Here is an 18907-nt window from a genome sequence, read left to right as displayed (position 1 = left end):
GAAATCGAATATGCAGTTTCGGAGATAAGAGGATTTGAAAAAAACGGTTCTATGGCAGGTACCGTTAATAATGATTTTCAAAAAACAAAATTTCCATAAAACGATAGACCTTAGCTTAAAACTAACATTTGAATTTTTTAAACAAAATCGTTGGAGCCGTTTTCAAGATATTTCAATTTTACTAAAATCGGTATATGACAAGTACCGTTATTTTTGGTCCAAAAAAATTAATTCCAAAAACCCCTCTGGAGAGTCGCCAAAAAACGCTACATACCAAGTTTGGCATCAATCGGCCCATCCGTTTAGGCTGTAGCTTCGTTTACAGACAGACAGACTGACAGACTGACAGACTGACAGACAGACAGACAGACAGACGGACTTCCGGGACCCACTTTTTTGGCATTGTCTACCATCGTAATGTCATGGAAAAATGTTATCTCAACTTTTTTTTTTGTACGAATGCATAACTTGATATATAGTACCTATATCGCAAGTAAAAAAATGAAAAGTTAAAAAATTTAATTTTTTCAGTGTTAAAAATACAAGTGTCTTCTCACATGAACGATAAAAAAATGATGAAAAACCCATTTTTTTTGCAAGTAGTGTTTGCCAGTTTTAGTTTTTTCATACAACATAGTTATATAGTATACAAAAACGGTCTTGCCCCCATAGGCAGTCTTGTCCTAACAAATTTCATTGTAATGCATGGGTCATCTTTTGAAGTTTGACATGTACAGTGAATCATATTCAAAAGTTTTTCAAGCGGAGGACATTTATTTAAAAAGTGTAGAAATATATTTAGGACAATAAAAAAAAGCCTGTAAGCTGCTGATGCGAAACGAAAAATCAAATACAAAAATGAAACAACGAAATCGTAAACGAAAAAATTCGTTCAACTTTTCGTTCTGCAGTCGCTATTCGACACAGCGAAATTGAGATGCGTGTTTGCTTTTTTTTTTTTTATTTTATATGTTATGTAGTTTGTGCATATTTTTCCGTCGTGATTTCGCAAGCACTTCGATGTCCTCGTGGAAACCGATGAACAATTTCGTTTCGACAAATGAGTGAAAACTCTCCAATTTTTCTCTAGAGCTGCGTACTGAAAAACGAAAAGCAAAACCAAAATTCAAAATTTCGTTGTGATTTTTTTGTATGGAAAATTGTGCTTCACTTCAGCTACTAGGCTTAAAAAAAAATTCAGTTTATAAAAAAAAAAATAAAATTGAAAGAATTTTTTTCTTTATTTTTATTGTATAAATCACATAATTTTAATCATAGAAGAATTATTATAATTCGACTTTGCTGCAGAAATTTTTAGTTTCAAAAGCTGACTTTATGATTTTGTGATGGCTATTTTTAAGAATTGAAAATTAATTGGTGTGATTTCAGTTTGAATGAAAAAACGAAAATTTATATTTTAAATGCATATATGTTGGGTTAGAAATGACTGTCAGGAGAGTACAATTAAGTATGGCCAAGAAACCATATTTGTCCCAATTTTACGAATATGGTTTTTAGATAAAGGAATGTCTCACCTACATTTTGCGCTACAAGTCTGTTTTTTTTTGTGTTTGGAGTTAGTTCGACTTTTAGGGTTTTTTGCTTAGATCTACGGTACTATTAAGTTTCTAGTCAGTAGCTATAAACTAGTGTCAATTTCTGTAAAAAAAAAAACTTAAACGCCTTTTTGGTTATAGCTTATTGCAATCTAAAACATACAAGAAAATCTATCACTGTTAACTTTGTTGTTTATAAGGTTTTATGCGAAAAAAAATTATTTTTAATCACGTAAATTTTTTAAATGATAACACCGGCACACAAAAAAAAAAAAGTGTCATGAACCAGAAACCAGACCTATCTTTCTATATGTTTTTGGACCCGCTGAATCCGAATTTCAAGTCCGTTTGGCCCTGTCACCCTCCAGTTTTGAGTAATATGCAAAAAACTCAAAAAAAGGTAGTTTTTGTAGTCTTTTTTACACTTTTCTCAAAACTGGAGGGTGACCGGGCAAAACGGACTTGAAATTCGGATTCAGCGGTCCCAAAAACATATAGAAAGATAGGTCTGGTTTCTGGTTCATACAACTTTTTTTTTGTGTGCTAGCACTGTCGCGACATGTCGCTGTCATACCCGGCACACAAAAAAAAAAAGTTTCATGTACCAGGAAGCAGACCTATCTTTCTATATGTTTTTGGGACCGCTGAATCCGATTTTCAAGTCCGTTTTGCCCGGTCACCCTTCGGTTTTGAGAAAAATGCAAAAAACTCCAAAAAAGTCATAAAAATTCAAACAAAATGCACTCAGAGCTCAAAACTGGAGGGTGATGGGGCCAAACGGACTTCAAATTCGGATTCAGCGTGCCCAAAAACATATAGAAAGATAGGTCTGGTTTCTGGTTTATGACACTTTCTTTTTTTTGTGTGCCGGTGTAATCGAAACGACGATAATCGTTTCACAGTTTGAGAATATTCAAAGCTGTTTGAAATCATGCCTGATTCAATACTTGCTAAACTGTTTGTATAAATAAAAAATTTTATATTCTTAGAAGTCACGTCAGTCAAGGTGACTTAGTGGTTGCCTCTTGCTCTTACCCATTGATATAAGAACCTATATTGGTCTTACATCAAAATTAAATATAAATATTTCGTCTAACTAACCAAAATGTTGTTTGAAATCGAAGAACAATACCACTGTTCCATGTTAGTAAAATTTACAGAGCAATAAATCGAACAAATTCCGTTCAAGCAGTTGCGAAGGCAAAAAATGTTCAAATGTGCCCCACTCTCCCCTATCTTTTTTAACTTTAAATTTACATCTATGCTCGTTTGTCAAAGTCAACTATTCAAGGAAGTTATGATAAGAAACGAAACAAAAAAATAGTCTTCTAATGCCCTTTTTTGAACTCTAAAAGTAAAAACATTTGATAACAATACTCGTATATAAAGCAAATAATTTCAAATTCAAATTAACAGGTTTATCAATAAACCGGGACTCGATTAACCAAAAAAAAAAAAAAAAACTTTACGATTTATTACTCATTTAAGCGGCTATTAAAAGAAGATGACAATCACTTATTTAAATAACAAACAGACAATACGGTAAAATCTTCTTTAATTTGGTTTTATTACTTAAAAATGGCAAGCTGTATTCTGATTCACTTTTACCTGAGCTTAAAATGGTTAAGTTATCGATTGCAAATTCAATATACATTCACTTTTAAATAAAAAAAAAAATAAAATAATCAAAAAAACATAATAAATGAATTGAATAAAGTATGAGAACAATAAATGTATTAGGTGTATTTTCTTGGAAACTAAAAGAACAGTTTCACAGTTGAGTAAGTGGCACTCAACTATTAACAATTTGTCTTCCTTTTAGTTTTGCAGATGCTTCTGTAGCTTCTAAAAAGCTTTATAGAAGCAAAATTGTAAGTTGGGTCGTTGATATTGGACATTTAAGTGAGACTTCCCGTTTAAAAACGAAAACTGCCTTACCGACTCCAATCTTAAGTTTTGATTGTAAAACAGAACCTAGGACTCTAAAATAATCTAGACTGTTTAGAATCCATTAACCTTGATAATTTATCAAAGCTTATTTCTTTACAATCACAACCCTAAACAGACATTACATTCCTCATTTGTTGCTATGTTTTTCGAGAGAAATTTTTTACCAAAACTTAACATTTTCTAAACTTAAAATTCTAGTACTTTATTCATATACAAAAATTACAATTTTTAAGCTCCTCTAAGACAATACACTATAACACTCTTATAGGATCGTTATCGAAAGTAATTTCAAACTCAAATACATTTCTCTCTTGCCTCTATTACATTATTTCGATTTTCACACTTGATCGGTGACTTTCCCTATCCGACATTTATACGACTACTATACGAACGACGACATACCTGATCAGAAACAAGAGCAGGGCAATACCCAAAACAATTGCAACTATTAATATCGTCCACTCTAGTGGCCCACTAATGCATCTGTCATCTTCTGCTGTTCCCGGTTGTTTCTCCATTGTCGCATTCGACATTTTTTTTTTTTTACTTTTTCGAATTCAATTCACTTTTTATTTATTTATAAATAAATTTTTATAAAAAAAAAACCACTCAAGACAAACAATAAATAGAAAACACCAAAGTGTAAAGAAAAAAAACAACAACAATAAGAAAAAAAAAATGCCAACGAAGTCGAAAGTATATATCACGTACGATCGGACGGATCAATTCAATGAACGATCGGGAAAAAAAAAAGAAATCTTTGATTGCAATTTTCCTAATTGTCGACAGTTGGATTTTCGAAAAACCAAAATTATGTTGTCCGACAAAATTTAAAAATATATATTCGAAAGAGCCGCTAAAGTGGCGATAAAAGTTATATGTCTTTCTTTCCGGCCGAAATTTGTGAGTGACTTCTGAGAGTGATGTTCGGTTAACCTACGATCAGGTTCAGCGTTAAATCGAAACTGAATGCGGCTCAAGGTAGTGCAAAGTCAACAGCGCGCGCCTTAATGATTGTTGGTCAGCTTGTAGACATATGCGGTGTGGTATTAGCGGCGAGGTGGTGTCGATGAAGAGGTATAAAAGATGGTTGAGAAGGAGGTTGTTTTTGGTAGAGAGGAAATATACACGTTTTATTTGTAAAAAGCCCGGCTTTTGAGTTGTGGCTAGGTGGGGAGGAGATCTCTCGGGTTTTGTTGATTGTTTGCGCCGTACTTTTCTTTATACTTATTTTTTCATCCGATTTCATTGTAAATTTTGTTTTCCTTTATTATTGTTTTTTCTCAACACGTCCCGAAAGGAGTGTATGTTTGTTAGATTGTGGTTAATAGAGAGCCCCGTTCTCGTCACTTCATCATCATCATCATCATCAACATCATCGTTGTCGATCGATTCAAGTCGAAACGACCGACGACGACGACAAATGCGACAATAACCATTATGAGTATGAGAACGATTTTGACATGAGGTGTGTTTGGAATGCATGAATGGATTTGACTAATTTTTGTATATTTATTTTTTGCGTTGAGTCAGATCCGAGTGGGAATTAGAAAAATATTTATGAATGAGTTGTATGAACTTGCTTCTTTTGATAACTTTTAAATTTATAGAGTTTTAGTATAGAATTAAGAAAAATTGTTTGGTCGTTTGATCGTGTTCAACCTGCCGATACCTCATACAAATAATGCAACATTTTCTATGTAATGTTTATTTCTTATGGATGCTGGTCCTTTTTAAGCAGGATTTGACTTGCCAAAATTAAAAGTTTAAGAGTGGAACAGAACTAGCAATTCTATTGAACCTCATTTTTCTAGGGAATTTCCATCGATCAGCTAATCCCGACTAACAATTTTGCTTCTATAATGCTTTACAGAAGCAACAATTGCATCTGTAAAGCTTTATAAAACCAAAATTGTTTGTCGGGAATAATACCATCGATATAGATTAGGATTCATCACAATTGTTGGGTACCTTTTATTGTTGTATCAACAAATGAAGATCGGGACAACGTCTTCTATTGCGGAACGGAACATTAAAATTTCTTTTAAATTGATTTAAAGAGTGCCTTAAAAGTCAAATTCAGCACAACGCAACGGTTCAAAACTTAAACCTTTTTTTGGGGGGGCCTACCTTTTGGAGGAATTGACAGAGCCCCAAGTAGTTTGTCATGTTTAAAAACACCTCACTTTATCCGTATAAACCATGCAGAATATTGTAGGTCTCCACCATTTTTGCGTTAAATTAAAATCAACCAGGAATGGTCGAGAGTTATAAGCCACTTGGCCCGCTCGGGCGCCAGTTTCTTTGGATTTTTAAAGTTTTTATTATTTGGAACAAATTGTCTCAAACAAATCGTTCCTGTGACAAATTAAAATGATTCAATCATTGAAATGAAATCAAGAAGTTATCACTTCTCATATTCATCTCAACTTTTAGATTCATAAAAAAAAACATTAATAGTAAAACATTAAACTTAAATATTTTTTTATCTCTTAGCTCTTACGATTTTTACAACTTTTTTATACAAATATTTAAATGGCATAGTTTCCTTACTATCAGCTTTACTCATTAGAATTCACTACATCATGGCTTTGTTTCACGCGCGATTTTGCAGGCCGATTTGGTATGAAAATAAGAGCACTCGGTCAGTTATAAGTTATAAATTTATTTCTTAAGCAATTAACTTATTAAATATTGCTTTCTATTTTCAGCTCTAAAAGTTGGTTGACCTTCAAAAAGTTTGCTCTAAAAACATTTGGGTCTATTGATATGGTACATTGCTGACAATTAAGTTACCTTAAAAAACAGAAAAAAAAGTTTTTCATAGAGAAAAATGACAAAGCCTGAAAAAAGTAAGAAAAACCACGCCTTTAAACATTGTAGCGAAAACACTGTGTTATTTTCACTCTTTTTTCTCACTGTTTCTTTTGACTAAGAAGTAGTAAACTGCCCATAATCTCGTAAAGGCCCTGACTACAAAATTTTCTATTTGATTTTTGTTTGATATTTGAAGTTAAGGCATCCTTTCTGATTTACTCTCATTTATTTTTTTAGCCTAGGTCTCCAAATAAGCCAGAAAATTCCAAATACTTTTTGAATTTTTTTAAATTTCTTTACCCAACTCAGAATTATGAAAAATGAAGTTTGGGCCTTTAGGAAAATAATGGGCAGTAAAACCCTCTCTTGAAGAACCAAAGGAATAACTTCTTCATCCCAGTCGTGCTGTATGGGGCGGAGACATAGAGATTGACCACAAGCAATACGAGCTTTACCGCGAAATGAGAAAAAAGTCGTCACGCACAAACTGGTAGATTAAACTTCTTCTTCTTCTTCTTCCTTTTTTCTCGGCGCTGTTATGATCTCGATGTCGAGGGGATCATAACCTTCCCACGTTACTGCTTCACACTAGTGATCCGCCTGTGGGGTTCGCCGGGTTGACCTCAGAAATCGGCGGCAAGCCTCCCGGTTTTGTATTGTTCCGTTTCTGAGGCCAACTGAATGCTGGTGTTTTTGCATTTGCTTGTACCAGGAGTTTTTAGGCCTACCTTTCTTTTTATTTCGTGTTGGAACGTTATATGATATTGCTTTTTTGACGGGGTTCTCAGGATCTCTCCTTTGAACATGGCAATACCAACTGAGTCGGTCGTGTTCAATTTTTCGGGAGATGGTATTTTTAACATGAAGGCTTCCTCGGATCTTCGTACACTGGTAGATTCAACTAATCTTCAATTTTGTTTTGTTTTTGTTTACAGTTTGAAGAAAATACAAAGTGAAAACCAACGTTGGTGTTCATAAGAACAAAACAATCAAAAAAGGGTATTCTAAAATTTTATGTAATTTCTTATAAGTCTGTCACGTACAGACAAATTACTTTACGTTTTACACAGAGTTGAACGCAAAAATAATTTGCATTATTATTAAATATTTTAATGTAGTTTTTTTTTCACGCTTTTCTTGTCAGTTGTATAATGATATAAAATTTTGAATTTTGATATATGTATATATTGGTTTACCGCCTTGCCATGGCTTCAAAAATGTAATTGATCATTAAAAAGAGCAGATTTTTAAAATTTCAACTTGAAGGATCACTCTGGTGTATACGTACTATTTTGTTTAAACAATTTTTGGTGGCTAAGAAAAATATTTCATTGGTTAAGAAAAATATTTCAAATATTGAAGTCAAACGTTTTATATAAATTCAGTACTTTTATTTTATTGAGATGACAATAACTATTTTTGTACCTATTGTGTTTATCAAAATTTAACTTAAACTGAATTTATTATTGTAAAAATTGTAAATTGTTCATATTCTAGATACTCTAAAAGATTTATAATCTTAATGTGTCTTTGTTAACTTTAAATTTTATTGAAATAAATTGAAATTGACAAAAACCCAGTAGTTTTAAAAGATTCTGCAGCTTTCCTTAAAATAATACGTTTGGTGAAAACTAAATGCTCATTAACATATTTTTTTACGAAACCAATAATTGCCCTTCGAAAAAAGTTGAAATCTTCCTCTGATGGATAGGTGAGCGTTAAACACAATATCGATTTTTGTGGTAGGAGTTAGCTGCGAAAAGTTGATGCGGCAGACACTTTATATGGACAAGTTCGCCCATACCCATATAATACTGCCATCAAAATGTTTTATTTTTAACGATTTTGCATCATAAGCCGTGAAAATTCTATTATTTATTTCTATAAACAATTAATCATTTTTAGTTTAACCAAACTCTTTTTCTCTCGCGAGTGTTTTGCTTTAAAAGTCCCTCGCATTTTCAGTAATTAGAGATAATTAAATCAATTTTTTAATAGTGAAAGTACACAAAAAAAAATATTTTATTTTTGAGTGTTTTCTTTTTTATTGATACCTACTTAACTGGAACTCTCTCCGGAGCCTTTAATAATAACCTATCTATCTCATCTGTCCAAGTGAGTGAAATATTTTTGCTTTGGTTTATGTTCTGCCAAGCATTACATAGGCACTACACAAAGTTTAATTGATCTTTGTTTACAAATTCATATGTGCAACCTCTTTTGACTTGGAGCTCTCGCTATTAATTTTGCATTTCTAACGCCCGCTGCACTCTTCAGCTATCATCTACAACAACATAATTAGTGGCTCTTCTCCATTTTTATCATCTCTACCTGACTCATCTACCGTCCCGGTGAGTGAAACTTTTTAACGTATATGTTCTGCTCTCGAGGCATTGTTTGATGCTACATACATAAGTATTTTTGTGTCCTGTACTTTCATGCTGAAATACCATCTTCGCCGACTGCTCGAGTTTCGTTGGACTGCCCGCATCTCCTCATCTCGGACTTACTCTACCAACTGAATTGTGCATTCCAACATCTACCAACTAAATCATACATTCCAACATCAATATCATTGCTTTTTGCCCTTACCTTCTGGGTGAGTTCTTTTTAGTATTGTTCTGCCTAGCAGTTCTACTTTGTTGTTGCTACACCATTAAGTAGTGCCTTTGGTGTTTGTTTATTTACATATTTTACCACCACCTGCCTTGTCATCTTCCTTCATCTCTACTCTATTCATCTACTACTTTTCATCTTAACGCCATCTATATCTTCATCCATTAACTAATTTTCATCTTTATCGCCATCTTTACAATCATCATCAACATATCGTGCAACACTTATACTTCTAATCATCACTTACGCCATCTACATTCTAATCCGATAAACTTTAATTTATTAAATTTATTTCCGTTTACTTCGGTTCGTGTCTGGAATAATACAATATAATACAGTACAGTCGTTCAAAAAGAACCCTTAACTAAAATTTAAATAACAAAAACAATAAAATGTCTGAATGTGGAAAATGCCTTCAAGTCTGTGACTATATGATTGATTCAATCATGTGTCATGGAAACTGCCATAAAACATTTCATGTTAACTGCATAGGTGCGACCTATAGTGCAATTAAACTTCTTAACAAATGTAAATCCTTTTATTACTTTTGTGATGAATGCAATCCTTTTGATCAATATAACATTGTTCGTAATGTCCTTTCAAATACTAAGATGATCGATAAACTAGAAAAACATCTGTCCTTCTTGAATGAAAAAATCGACAATATTTCAAATAATCCAATCTTAAATCGTAAAAAAACTAGAAGTGTAACTAATAATGAAAAGTCTCTAAATGCCCTTCTCGATATTCAATCCCAAAAACGAAAAAGTGATGATCTAGACATGACATTAATTCCACCAACTTCTTCGAAAAGAATTAATCTAAACCCTATTTCTGAGAATTCCTTTCAACACGCTCCAAACAACGTCACTGATAATCCCCCAACCTCATCTTCTGCTTCATTATCTCAATCTCCAATTGCATCGTCTCAGCTCCCAGCTGCTTTATCTGAACACGCTCCAAACAACGTCACTGATAATCCTCCAAAATCAACTTCTGCTTCATCTCCGCCTGAATCGTCTCAGCTTCCAGCTGCATTTTCTGAACATCAGTCCAGTCTCTCTACATTTTCGTATTTAAATACACACACTTCTACGACAGCATCAACACAAACTATTACATCTACGCTTATGGACTATCAGACTAATAGTTTGCCTGCTCCTCCAGCTCCTGACACTGACACATCCCATCTTGCAGCGTCCTTAAATGACAGAAACTTTACATTTAAATTAGGTTTTATTATGTCTGCCTGCACTTTGTTGTTTAAGCTAAGCTAGATATTAACTACAAAAGTAATTTGTTTTTTTGTTGTATTTTTCATCGATAAGCTATTGCAATATAGTTTTGTTTTGGAATGCAGTCAACACACTGCAAAAAATTCAGTTCTATCAATCAAAAAGGGGTTTGTTGACAGTTCTAAAGATTTAAGTTGATGGATTGAAGTATGTTTTTACTTATCAAGATGTTTTTGTATTAAAAAATTAAATGGGAATTTGAAAAAAAAAAACTATATTTTGTTTTGTAAGGTTCTATACTTTTTAGCGTGTTGAATACAAATTTTGTAGTAAATCAAGTATTTTTTTTAATCTATTACAAAATTACACAATGATTGAAAACAGAATGCTAGAAATCGATACAAGGGAAAGATATAAAGGAACAAGCAGTTTAGATATTCAACAAATTACATGTTCTATCAAACACGTAAAATAATAAATACCAAGTCACATAGTTGATGGGATATTAGTAAACATCTTAGAATAAGAAGTTCGATTTTAAATTTTGTTTGTTTGAACAGCAAGTTAAATATCCTTCATCAAACATGTATTACCAAACATGCTTGAAAAACATCTAGAGGTGTTGATTGTTTGCTTGCTTAAGAATTTTGTTTGACCAGCGAATAGCTTTCTTTTTGTTTATAAATAAAGAATTGATTATTCAAAAGTTAAAGTTGTTTCATTATTTTTAGAAATCAATAATTTATCACACTTAACAGTGAATAAAAAATATATTAAACAAAACTTGCTAATTTATTACTATTGTTGAGTTAGTTGGCTATTTAGAGCGTGGCTTTCTTCATTAGTAGTTCAAATAAATAAATACGCAAATGTGTAGGTACATCAAAATGAAAATTTTGTTTTCATTTTAAAATTTTAACACCACTTTAATTCAAGGTGGAATTATAATACAACACTCCCAATCCAAGAGGGATTACTTTTGTCCTCGATTTTCAATTTGTTGTATGACCTTGATTGTTTTCTTAACATCGTAGAACATTTATTAACACTAGTTAACAACATATATCATTACATTTACTAGCGCTTGAGGTACATACATATAGGTGCTATTAGGCTATGAATGCATTCGTAAAAAAAATCGTGTGCTTGTAGTTTTGATAAAACACGATACTACCTACATTATGCTGGAGAATAAATCATGAAAAATTTAGTGGTTTTCTTCCTGAGAAAATGTGAATGAAGTACATCAATTGGATTGATGAAATTCAAAATTAGCACTTCATTTTTTTCCCTTCTCTAAAAGGCTAACACAATAGTTGATAGTTATTAACCAAAAACTACATTTTATTAATCAAATTTTTTTTATTTTGATTATGAACTATCGCGTTAGCCAATGCTACCCTTGGATTAAGCTATGAAAAAAGGTTTTGGTACTAAACAACCAATCCAAGCTAAAAGACACTACTCTTGACGCTAATTTAGATCTATTACATTGATCGATGTCACCCTTATTCTGAAAAATCAGCAAGATCCACAACTTCACATGTAAAATTTTTTGAAATTTCGACGTTCATCTACATGATTAAAATGTTCAGAAAATGGTCTTTAAAGCTCAACTGGTTTTTCTATTTGCTTAACAAAAGAGACATTTCTTTAAGCCAACAACACAAAAAAAATGTTGCGTATACGTCACAGTGACCGTTAATTTTTTTTTAAGCCAGTCAACAAATTCGTATTTAACGAGTACCTATATCTGGAATTTTGATGGCGCACACTGGAGTATTCGACCTCAAAATCCGGTCAAAAATATTTTTAATGTTTTTCTTATTGGAATTGGCCTAAAACATTATTTTAAAACTTATAATGCATTAAAAAAGATACACTGAAAAAAAATTTCAGGCTAATTAAAAAAAAAAATTAAGTAAGTTTTTTTTTCAATTTTATTTAATTCATTACTATAACTAATTTCTACATGAAATTTTCAAATATTGTTCATATTTAAGGTTAAAGAAAACAAACATTTGAAAATAAGTAGTTTTTCTAAGCAACAAGAGGCAATTTGACTAAAAGTACCTCAAAACTAAAAAACTCTATTAAAGAAAAAGGTAGAAACATGTGGAAATTTTTTTTTGTGCATGAGATGACAAAGATGTACAGTTAAATATATAAGAAAAATTTTTGCCCGATCATACCCGAGACTATAACAAAAACACTTTTTTTTCTACCGGAAATTTCCTAAATTTTCACGTTTTTCTATGCACTCTTGTCATTTCAATTTTTAATATATTTTCAATAAAATATATGGAAATTTCTGTATTTACATAAAGTACATACCTTGACTTTGGACATGCATCAAAAATTTTTCACAATATTATCACAAATCACAATAAAAAACAGACTGCAATGTTAATGATTAAAAAACAAAATAAGCTTTTGTGGCCTGAGCTTATAAAATCGACTAGATTTAGACTAAGACCTTGGGAATTAGGAGGTCAACAGTTATTATTTGAAACCGGTTTTAGTTAGCATGGGTATTTTGGGGAATTCGAAAAGCAAAAAATAACGGGTCGAATGCAATTTTTTTTGTTTTCACTTATGACCGGATTTTGGGGTCGAATACTCCTCTGTGTGGCGTAAGAAGTATACTTTGGTGGCATATTGGGAGAAATATGCGAACTTTAAAACGCGATGTCCAACACAGTTAAACATCCGCGTAGCGCTATTCATTGGCTTTTAAGAAAATCTTTGTTCTTTTACTCTTACATGACGCACCTTAAAAAAACAATGAATTGTTTGTCTGATCTGTCAAATAGTCCAAAAAGTCAAGTGAAACTTTGATTTCATAAAAAAAAGCTCCACGTTAATAAACTTCTAACTGCGATGTTTCAATTTGAAAAACTTTGAAAATACGTTGTTTTCGTCTAATTGCACAAAATAACCAAATCTTGGATTGCCTACTTATAATTTAATGGCAAAAAAGCAAAAATTAAAATGGTGGCGACCAACTGTCAGATAGTTAGAAAATGTTTCTTTGAAACCTAAACCTTAATTAGTTCAAAATCGTCAATCGAAATTGAAACCAACTTCATTATAAACTTACCCAACTAACAATTTTAGTTATATTAGCTTTACAGAAGCAACAATAGCATTTTTTAAACTTTATAGAAGTAAAATTGTAAGTCGTTTAATTAATAAAGTTTCTTTCATTAGCAAACTTCATTCAACTTTGTTTCTTAGCATAATTGTGTACTTGTTTAAGCTTCTAAATGAAGAACTATACCCGACAAACAATTTTGGTTCTATAAAGCTTTACAGATGCAATTGTTGCTTCTGTAAAGCATTTTAGAAGCAAAATTGTTAGAAGGGTATAAACGCCAATCTATGTTCTCACGATTAGCAAAACAATTTTAAATTCTTTCCTATACCAACGCAAAGTCGATTAACTTACCACTTTGAATTTATATAAATGTTGTAACTTATGACATGAACAATATTCCTACCTAAACCAATAGCTCGATTTTATTTGAACAAGCATATATTGGTATAAATTTAAATTTGTCCATGATAGGTACGTTTTGTTTGTTTTTCATTTCCATATATAATTAATGAAAAATTCCACAACAAAGTTTGTGCGCATTCGCATTCCGTGTTAACAATCGATTCGATTGTTTTATTTTCCCAGCAACTCGGAGTGGAACAAATTCTTTTCAATCCAAACCATAAGAGTTAAGCTATAAGCCTGAACCCCGACATAAGTTTCAGCCAGGTTGAGGGACTGGTTTTTTCTTCAACCGTCAACTTATCGTCGTTTGCAATCTTACACACACCGTCATAGCTTTATAGAGTCCGAGAGTCAGTTCAAGTCATCCTAAAAAAACAAGTTTTTTCTACCAACTGACCACTTCAACAATAAAAGCGGGGGGTAGTTTTATTCTAAGACTACCATCAGAGAGCATAGATACAGACAGAGGCTCTATACCTACATTTTACACTCTAGCGGCCAAGACCTCTTTTACTCGGCTCCGTGACTCTTTTGATGGTGCAAAATGCATGCAAACCCGAGTCCAAGATCATACTTCTTTAGCATTCTTACTTTTTCAAAGGCACCCAAAGCAGTTTATGTGCGCATATTCAGCCACAAATCAGCCATGGTAGTGGCTGTCCACGTAGAGTGGACCTGGCCGAGTGCACACTGCACTTCAATTCAACTCCAACTGCATCTCTACGTGGGTATGATATCCTTGGCCATGACCGTTTCTCGGTCAAATGCGGTTAAAGTCTTATAGGCATTTTGTAACATGGCTTGTGCCTCCGATCCGAAGCCTGTTTCGCTGTTTGGCTTATAACTTTATTTTTTTGTTTTTCGTTTTTTATTTTTGTCAGATACTTGTTAAGCAACCATGTGTGTGTGTTTTTTTGTGTGTAAGTTGCTTTTTATGGTAATGTTAAATGTTTGAGGAGCATCACCTTTTTTCAAAATAGTTTTATGTGAGGAATGTAAGCTAGTTTGTTGGATGGCGGTGATTGTTGTTTTTGTTTTTTTTTTTTAGTTTTATTTGTTTCTAGCGTTTGCACTAGCAGTAGCTTGGTCGTTCAAATCATTCAACGTCAACTTGGTAGAGTTGGTATACCAACTACCTACTCCCGGAAGAATCAAATTAGAATGTTGTGGCTTCCTTGTTGCAACTTGCGACTTGCGGAGTGTTGTGTTTATGTAATTTTGAAACGATTTGTTGTACTAAATTGGTCTAACGGATTGTTTTCCATAAAACAAGAACTTAACGAGTACGGAATTTTTACTTTATTCCTCAAATTGGAATTCATACCTCTGTGGTATTTCTGTTCTAAGGATTTAGAATTTTACAATGTAAGAATTTAAGTAGCCTATTTAAAAAAATACATAAGGATCTAGTTGATTGTATAAGGGCTAAGCGGGGCACTACACCGTCACGGGTGGGTCACTTCTACAGTGAATTTATTGTTTCCCAATAACAAAATTTACGTAGACTTTCATAATGTCAAGAGTAAAATTTTTTTGGTTAATTAAATTTTTCCTAGAAAACTATGTCAACTTGATAATTTTTAAAAAATTGACATGTCTTTTTTCTACTGTCACGGTTGGGACAAAAAATAGGCTGTATTGAGGTTGAGTCTTGGGTGTTTGATTCCAGAATCTCTTCGAATCTAGTTCAAATTTTAATTTAAATCCTTTGAGTTAGCACACAACACATTTGTATAAAAAAAATACAAACGTCACGGGTTTGACAAATTTTTGGAACATTTGGGACATGTGTGAATTGCTATGAAAGAAGATAGTTTTTTTTCGTGAATATATAAAAAAAAAAATCCAAAAACCAATGATAAAAATATATTTTTTTTTGTAGAGATTAAAGATTTGCTACATTAAGGATTTGCATTATTTAAGAAAGTATCAGTTCGGAATCTGATAGTACCACTTTTGAGGCAATACATATCGACATTCAGGAATAATTGCGGCGATAAAAATCAGTAGCCTGATGCACCTTCACTTCACATTTTTGGAGAACTATTCAAAGAAGAGCAAGTTCATGCCTATAACTATCAAAAAAGTATTTTAGGCCAATTAGCTTAAATAAATACATAGGTCGACACCATTTTTTTTTTTTTTCAAAATTTGAACCCAACCTTAAATTTAACCGGTTTTAGCTTGTATAATGCTTCCATAAGGGTGGTTTCAGAAAAGAAAATGCGTGACTGGGTGACAGAGGTTCTCGCTAATGCAGTTCAAAGTTTTTATGATTATCTTATATAAAGGTTTTGGTTAAGTTTTCAGAAGGAAAATTTTAAAAAAATCAAAAGTAGGAAAAATAATTTTGTTTCAAAAACTTTTTTTTAAATTTTGATCACATATTACACTTCAATTATAATAAGAAAAGTGTCCGTCAGTTAATTTTGAATAAAATTGGCTTATCCTTTGATGAAATATACGATATTTAATTAAAAAAAAATATGCCAATTTTTGGAAAAAAGGGCAATGTCATACACTCCTCGCCACTTGAATAGGACACCCTTATTGTTTTTAATATAAGTGGATATAATGCCTGTCTCTTAATAGGTAACAGTTCAATATTTTACTATTTCGTATGTCCCCTTATGCACTCTCTCTGTGAGCAAGATCATTCATTTTCAATGTCCCGTTAGTTAAATTTTGCAATTTTTTGCGGAATAACTGTGAAAAAAGTGCTCCTATTTTGCGTCACTTGAATAGGACACCCTCTTTTTTATTGGTTTTCGTGTGCAAATCAAAGAAGGTGGAAATGCAAAAATGTTTTCCAATGTCTTTTAGTAATTTTTAGCTGATTTCAGTTTAAATGGGTCGCGCGAAATTATTGGCAGAGGAAGAAAAAGCGAAAATTTAGAGTGTCACCGCCTTTACACCAAAAGGGTAAAAACCCGAAAAATTATTTCATTATTTTTACGGAACGAGCCCAACTGTGGAAAAAATATGAAAGGCTGAACAGTAAGTGCCTCTACTGCAGCTGACAGAAGACCAATTCTACGACTCGCGTAAAATTTACATGACTTGGCCGCAAAAAAAAAGAAAAAAGTGGTGTAGAAGCCAGTTTTCCAATACTTAAACGACTGATTTCGACGGCTAAACACTTGAAGCCATTAAAGCTTAAGAAAAAACCATCGGTTAACACATTCCGTAAAGAGCAACGCCTTAGTTTCTGTCAATCTTATGACATGAAATAAAGCATCTTTTCTCCGATGAGAAAAAAAAAAATAGTTAAGAGGTTCTTGTTGGTTTAAGCTATTGTTTTTATGATCCAATGCATGGCCCTGCTTTCCCAAATCATGAAAATAATTTTTAAAGGCAACGGGACCCTTTAAACTAATTTTTTTCTCATCGGAGAAATGATGCTTTATTTCATGTCATAAGATTGACAATAACTAATGCGTTGCTCTTTACGGGAGGTGTTAGCCGATGGATTTTTCTTAAGCTTTAATGACTCCAAGTGTTTAGCCATCGAAATCAGTCGTTTTACTATTGGAAAACTTGCTTTTACACCACTTTTATCCATTTTTTGGCGGCCGAGTCATGTAAATTTGACGCGAGTCGTAGAATCGGTCTTCTGTCCAGCTGCAGTAACGCCACTCACTGTTCACCCTTTCATATTTTTTTGACATTCGGACTTGTTCCGTAAAAATATGGAAATAATTTTTCGGGTTTGTTGCGTTTTTGTACCCTTTTTGCTGAAAAGACGGATGCACTCTTGATTTTCTCTTTTTCTTCCTCTGCCAATAATTTCCCGTGATCCATTAAAGCTGAAATTAGCTAAAGATTCCTAAAAGACATCGGAGAACATTTTTGCATTTCCACCTTCTTTGATTTGCACACGAAAACCAATAAAAAAGAGGGTAGAACACCCTCAAGTGACGCAAAATAGGAGCACTTTTTTCACAGTTGTTCCGCAAAAATTGCAAAATTTAACTAACGGGACATTGAAAATGAATGATCTTGCTCACAGAGAGAGTGCATAAGGGGACATACGAAATAGTAAAATATTGAACTGTTACCTATTAAGAGACTGGAATTATATCCACTTATATTAAAAACAATAAGGGTGTCCTATTCAAGTGGCGAGGAGTGTATTTCTGTTCTCCGATTTTTTTGAGAAAAAATAAAAACGCAGTTTCGTTAGAATTACTATTACATTCTTTATGAGAAAATAGCAATACCTCGAAAACGGTTATATGAGAGATTTATGCCTTAAAAAAGAGATATTAAAAAAAAAAAAACAAAATAACGCAACAAGCATGGAGTAGCAATTGCTGTACAAAGTTTTATATATTAGTGTGTTTTGCTAGTGAACAGCCCAACTAACATTTCAGCTTCGGTTAAGGTATTACAAAAGCTACATTTCAGCTTCTTTTAAACTTAAGTAAGGTTGTTGGGCATAGGAAAAGGAGAACGTTATACAAGTTTGACATTCTATAAGGATCTTAAACGAAGCTTTACCGAAGCTCTACCGAAGCTCTACCGAAGCTTTGAGATTTGACAGATAGCTTCGGAAGAGCTTGTATAGCACTCTACCAACTCGGCCATCCTAGTATATTCATGTATAGTATATAAATGCATTTGCTTTTCATTACAAATTAAAAAAAAAAAAAAATTCCATAAAAATCATCATTAGGAACTCCTAACAATTTTGATTATATTTAGCTTTACCTATGTACATTACATCTAATATCATAGTTGAAAGAAATGAAAGAGTCTCCTAGATCTGCGTAAAAAAGTACCCCGCAATGGTTAGTTTGATGGACAATGACGCCAGAGGTTCGAACAAAGACCTCCCCTACCTAAAAAACATTTTTTCAGGAGCACTTTTCTGCCTCTTGCGGGGAATTCAAAAAGCCTCCAAAAGCATCTTTTCCTCTTTCATAAGCTTTCGTACCAAAATTTGATTTATTCAATAAGGCCTATAGTAAGCTAGTTTTAATTTAATTTTAGCTCCCAAATTAACAGAGCTGAAATTTTCAGCCGATTTGTGAGCATTCGTTTCTATCTATACATTTTCTATTCGTCACAATTTATTGGACGAAAATAAATCAATAAAAACGGAGACAAAAATATCAGCTAAAATTTAGTTCGATTTGCTTACGTTAATAAATCTCTCTCTAGACTTTGAAAATAAGTAATTAGGTAACGGTGTTCTCAACACCAAATTGATTTTACCGACACTACTGGTC

The 18907-nt window shown here is 32.7% G+C and overlaps 2 protein-coding genes across 2 annotated transcripts in view; one reads left to right on the top strand and one right to left on the bottom strand.

Moving 5' to 3' along the window:
* Window positions 1-4500, bottom strand: part of LOC129921006 (retinol dehydrogenase 12) — a 29082-nt gene extending 24582 nt beyond the window's left edge. Inside the window, exon 1 of the mRNA XM_056002602.1 lies at window positions 3909-4500. Coding sequence (XP_055858577.1) covers window positions 3909-4039 — 131 coding nt within the window. The 5' untranslated portion in view covers window positions 4040-4500. The remainder of the gene's footprint in view (window positions 1-3908) is intronic.
* A 3880-nt stretch (window positions 4501-8380) lies between these two features.
* On the top strand, window positions 8381-10216 carry LOC129911638 (uncharacterized). The gene is made up of 2 exons (XM_055989499.1): window positions 8381-8438; window positions 8601-10216. The coding sequence occupies exon 2, from the start codon at window positions 9332-9334 to the stop codon at window positions 10214-10216; it is 885 nt and encodes a 294-aa protein (XP_055845474.1). The 5' UTR covers window positions 8381-8438; window positions 8601-9331.
* Window positions 10217-18907: the final 8691 nt, after the last annotated feature.

Source organism: Episyrphus balteatus, chromosome 1, assembly GCF_945859705.1.
Source record: "Episyrphus balteatus chromosome 1, idEpiBalt1.1, whole genome shotgun sequence".
Lineage (NCBI taxonomy): Eukaryota > Metazoa > Arthropoda > Insecta > Diptera > Syrphidae > Episyrphus > Episyrphus balteatus.
Note: the sequence above shows the minus strand (reverse complement) of the source record. Positions and strands in the feature narration are given on the sequence as shown.

Excerpts from the sequence above, each read along its gene's own strand:
- LOC129911638 (XM_055989499.1), top strand. The coding sequence starts at position 9,332 with ATGTCTGAATGTGGAAAATGCCTTCAAGTCTGTGACTATATGATTGAT.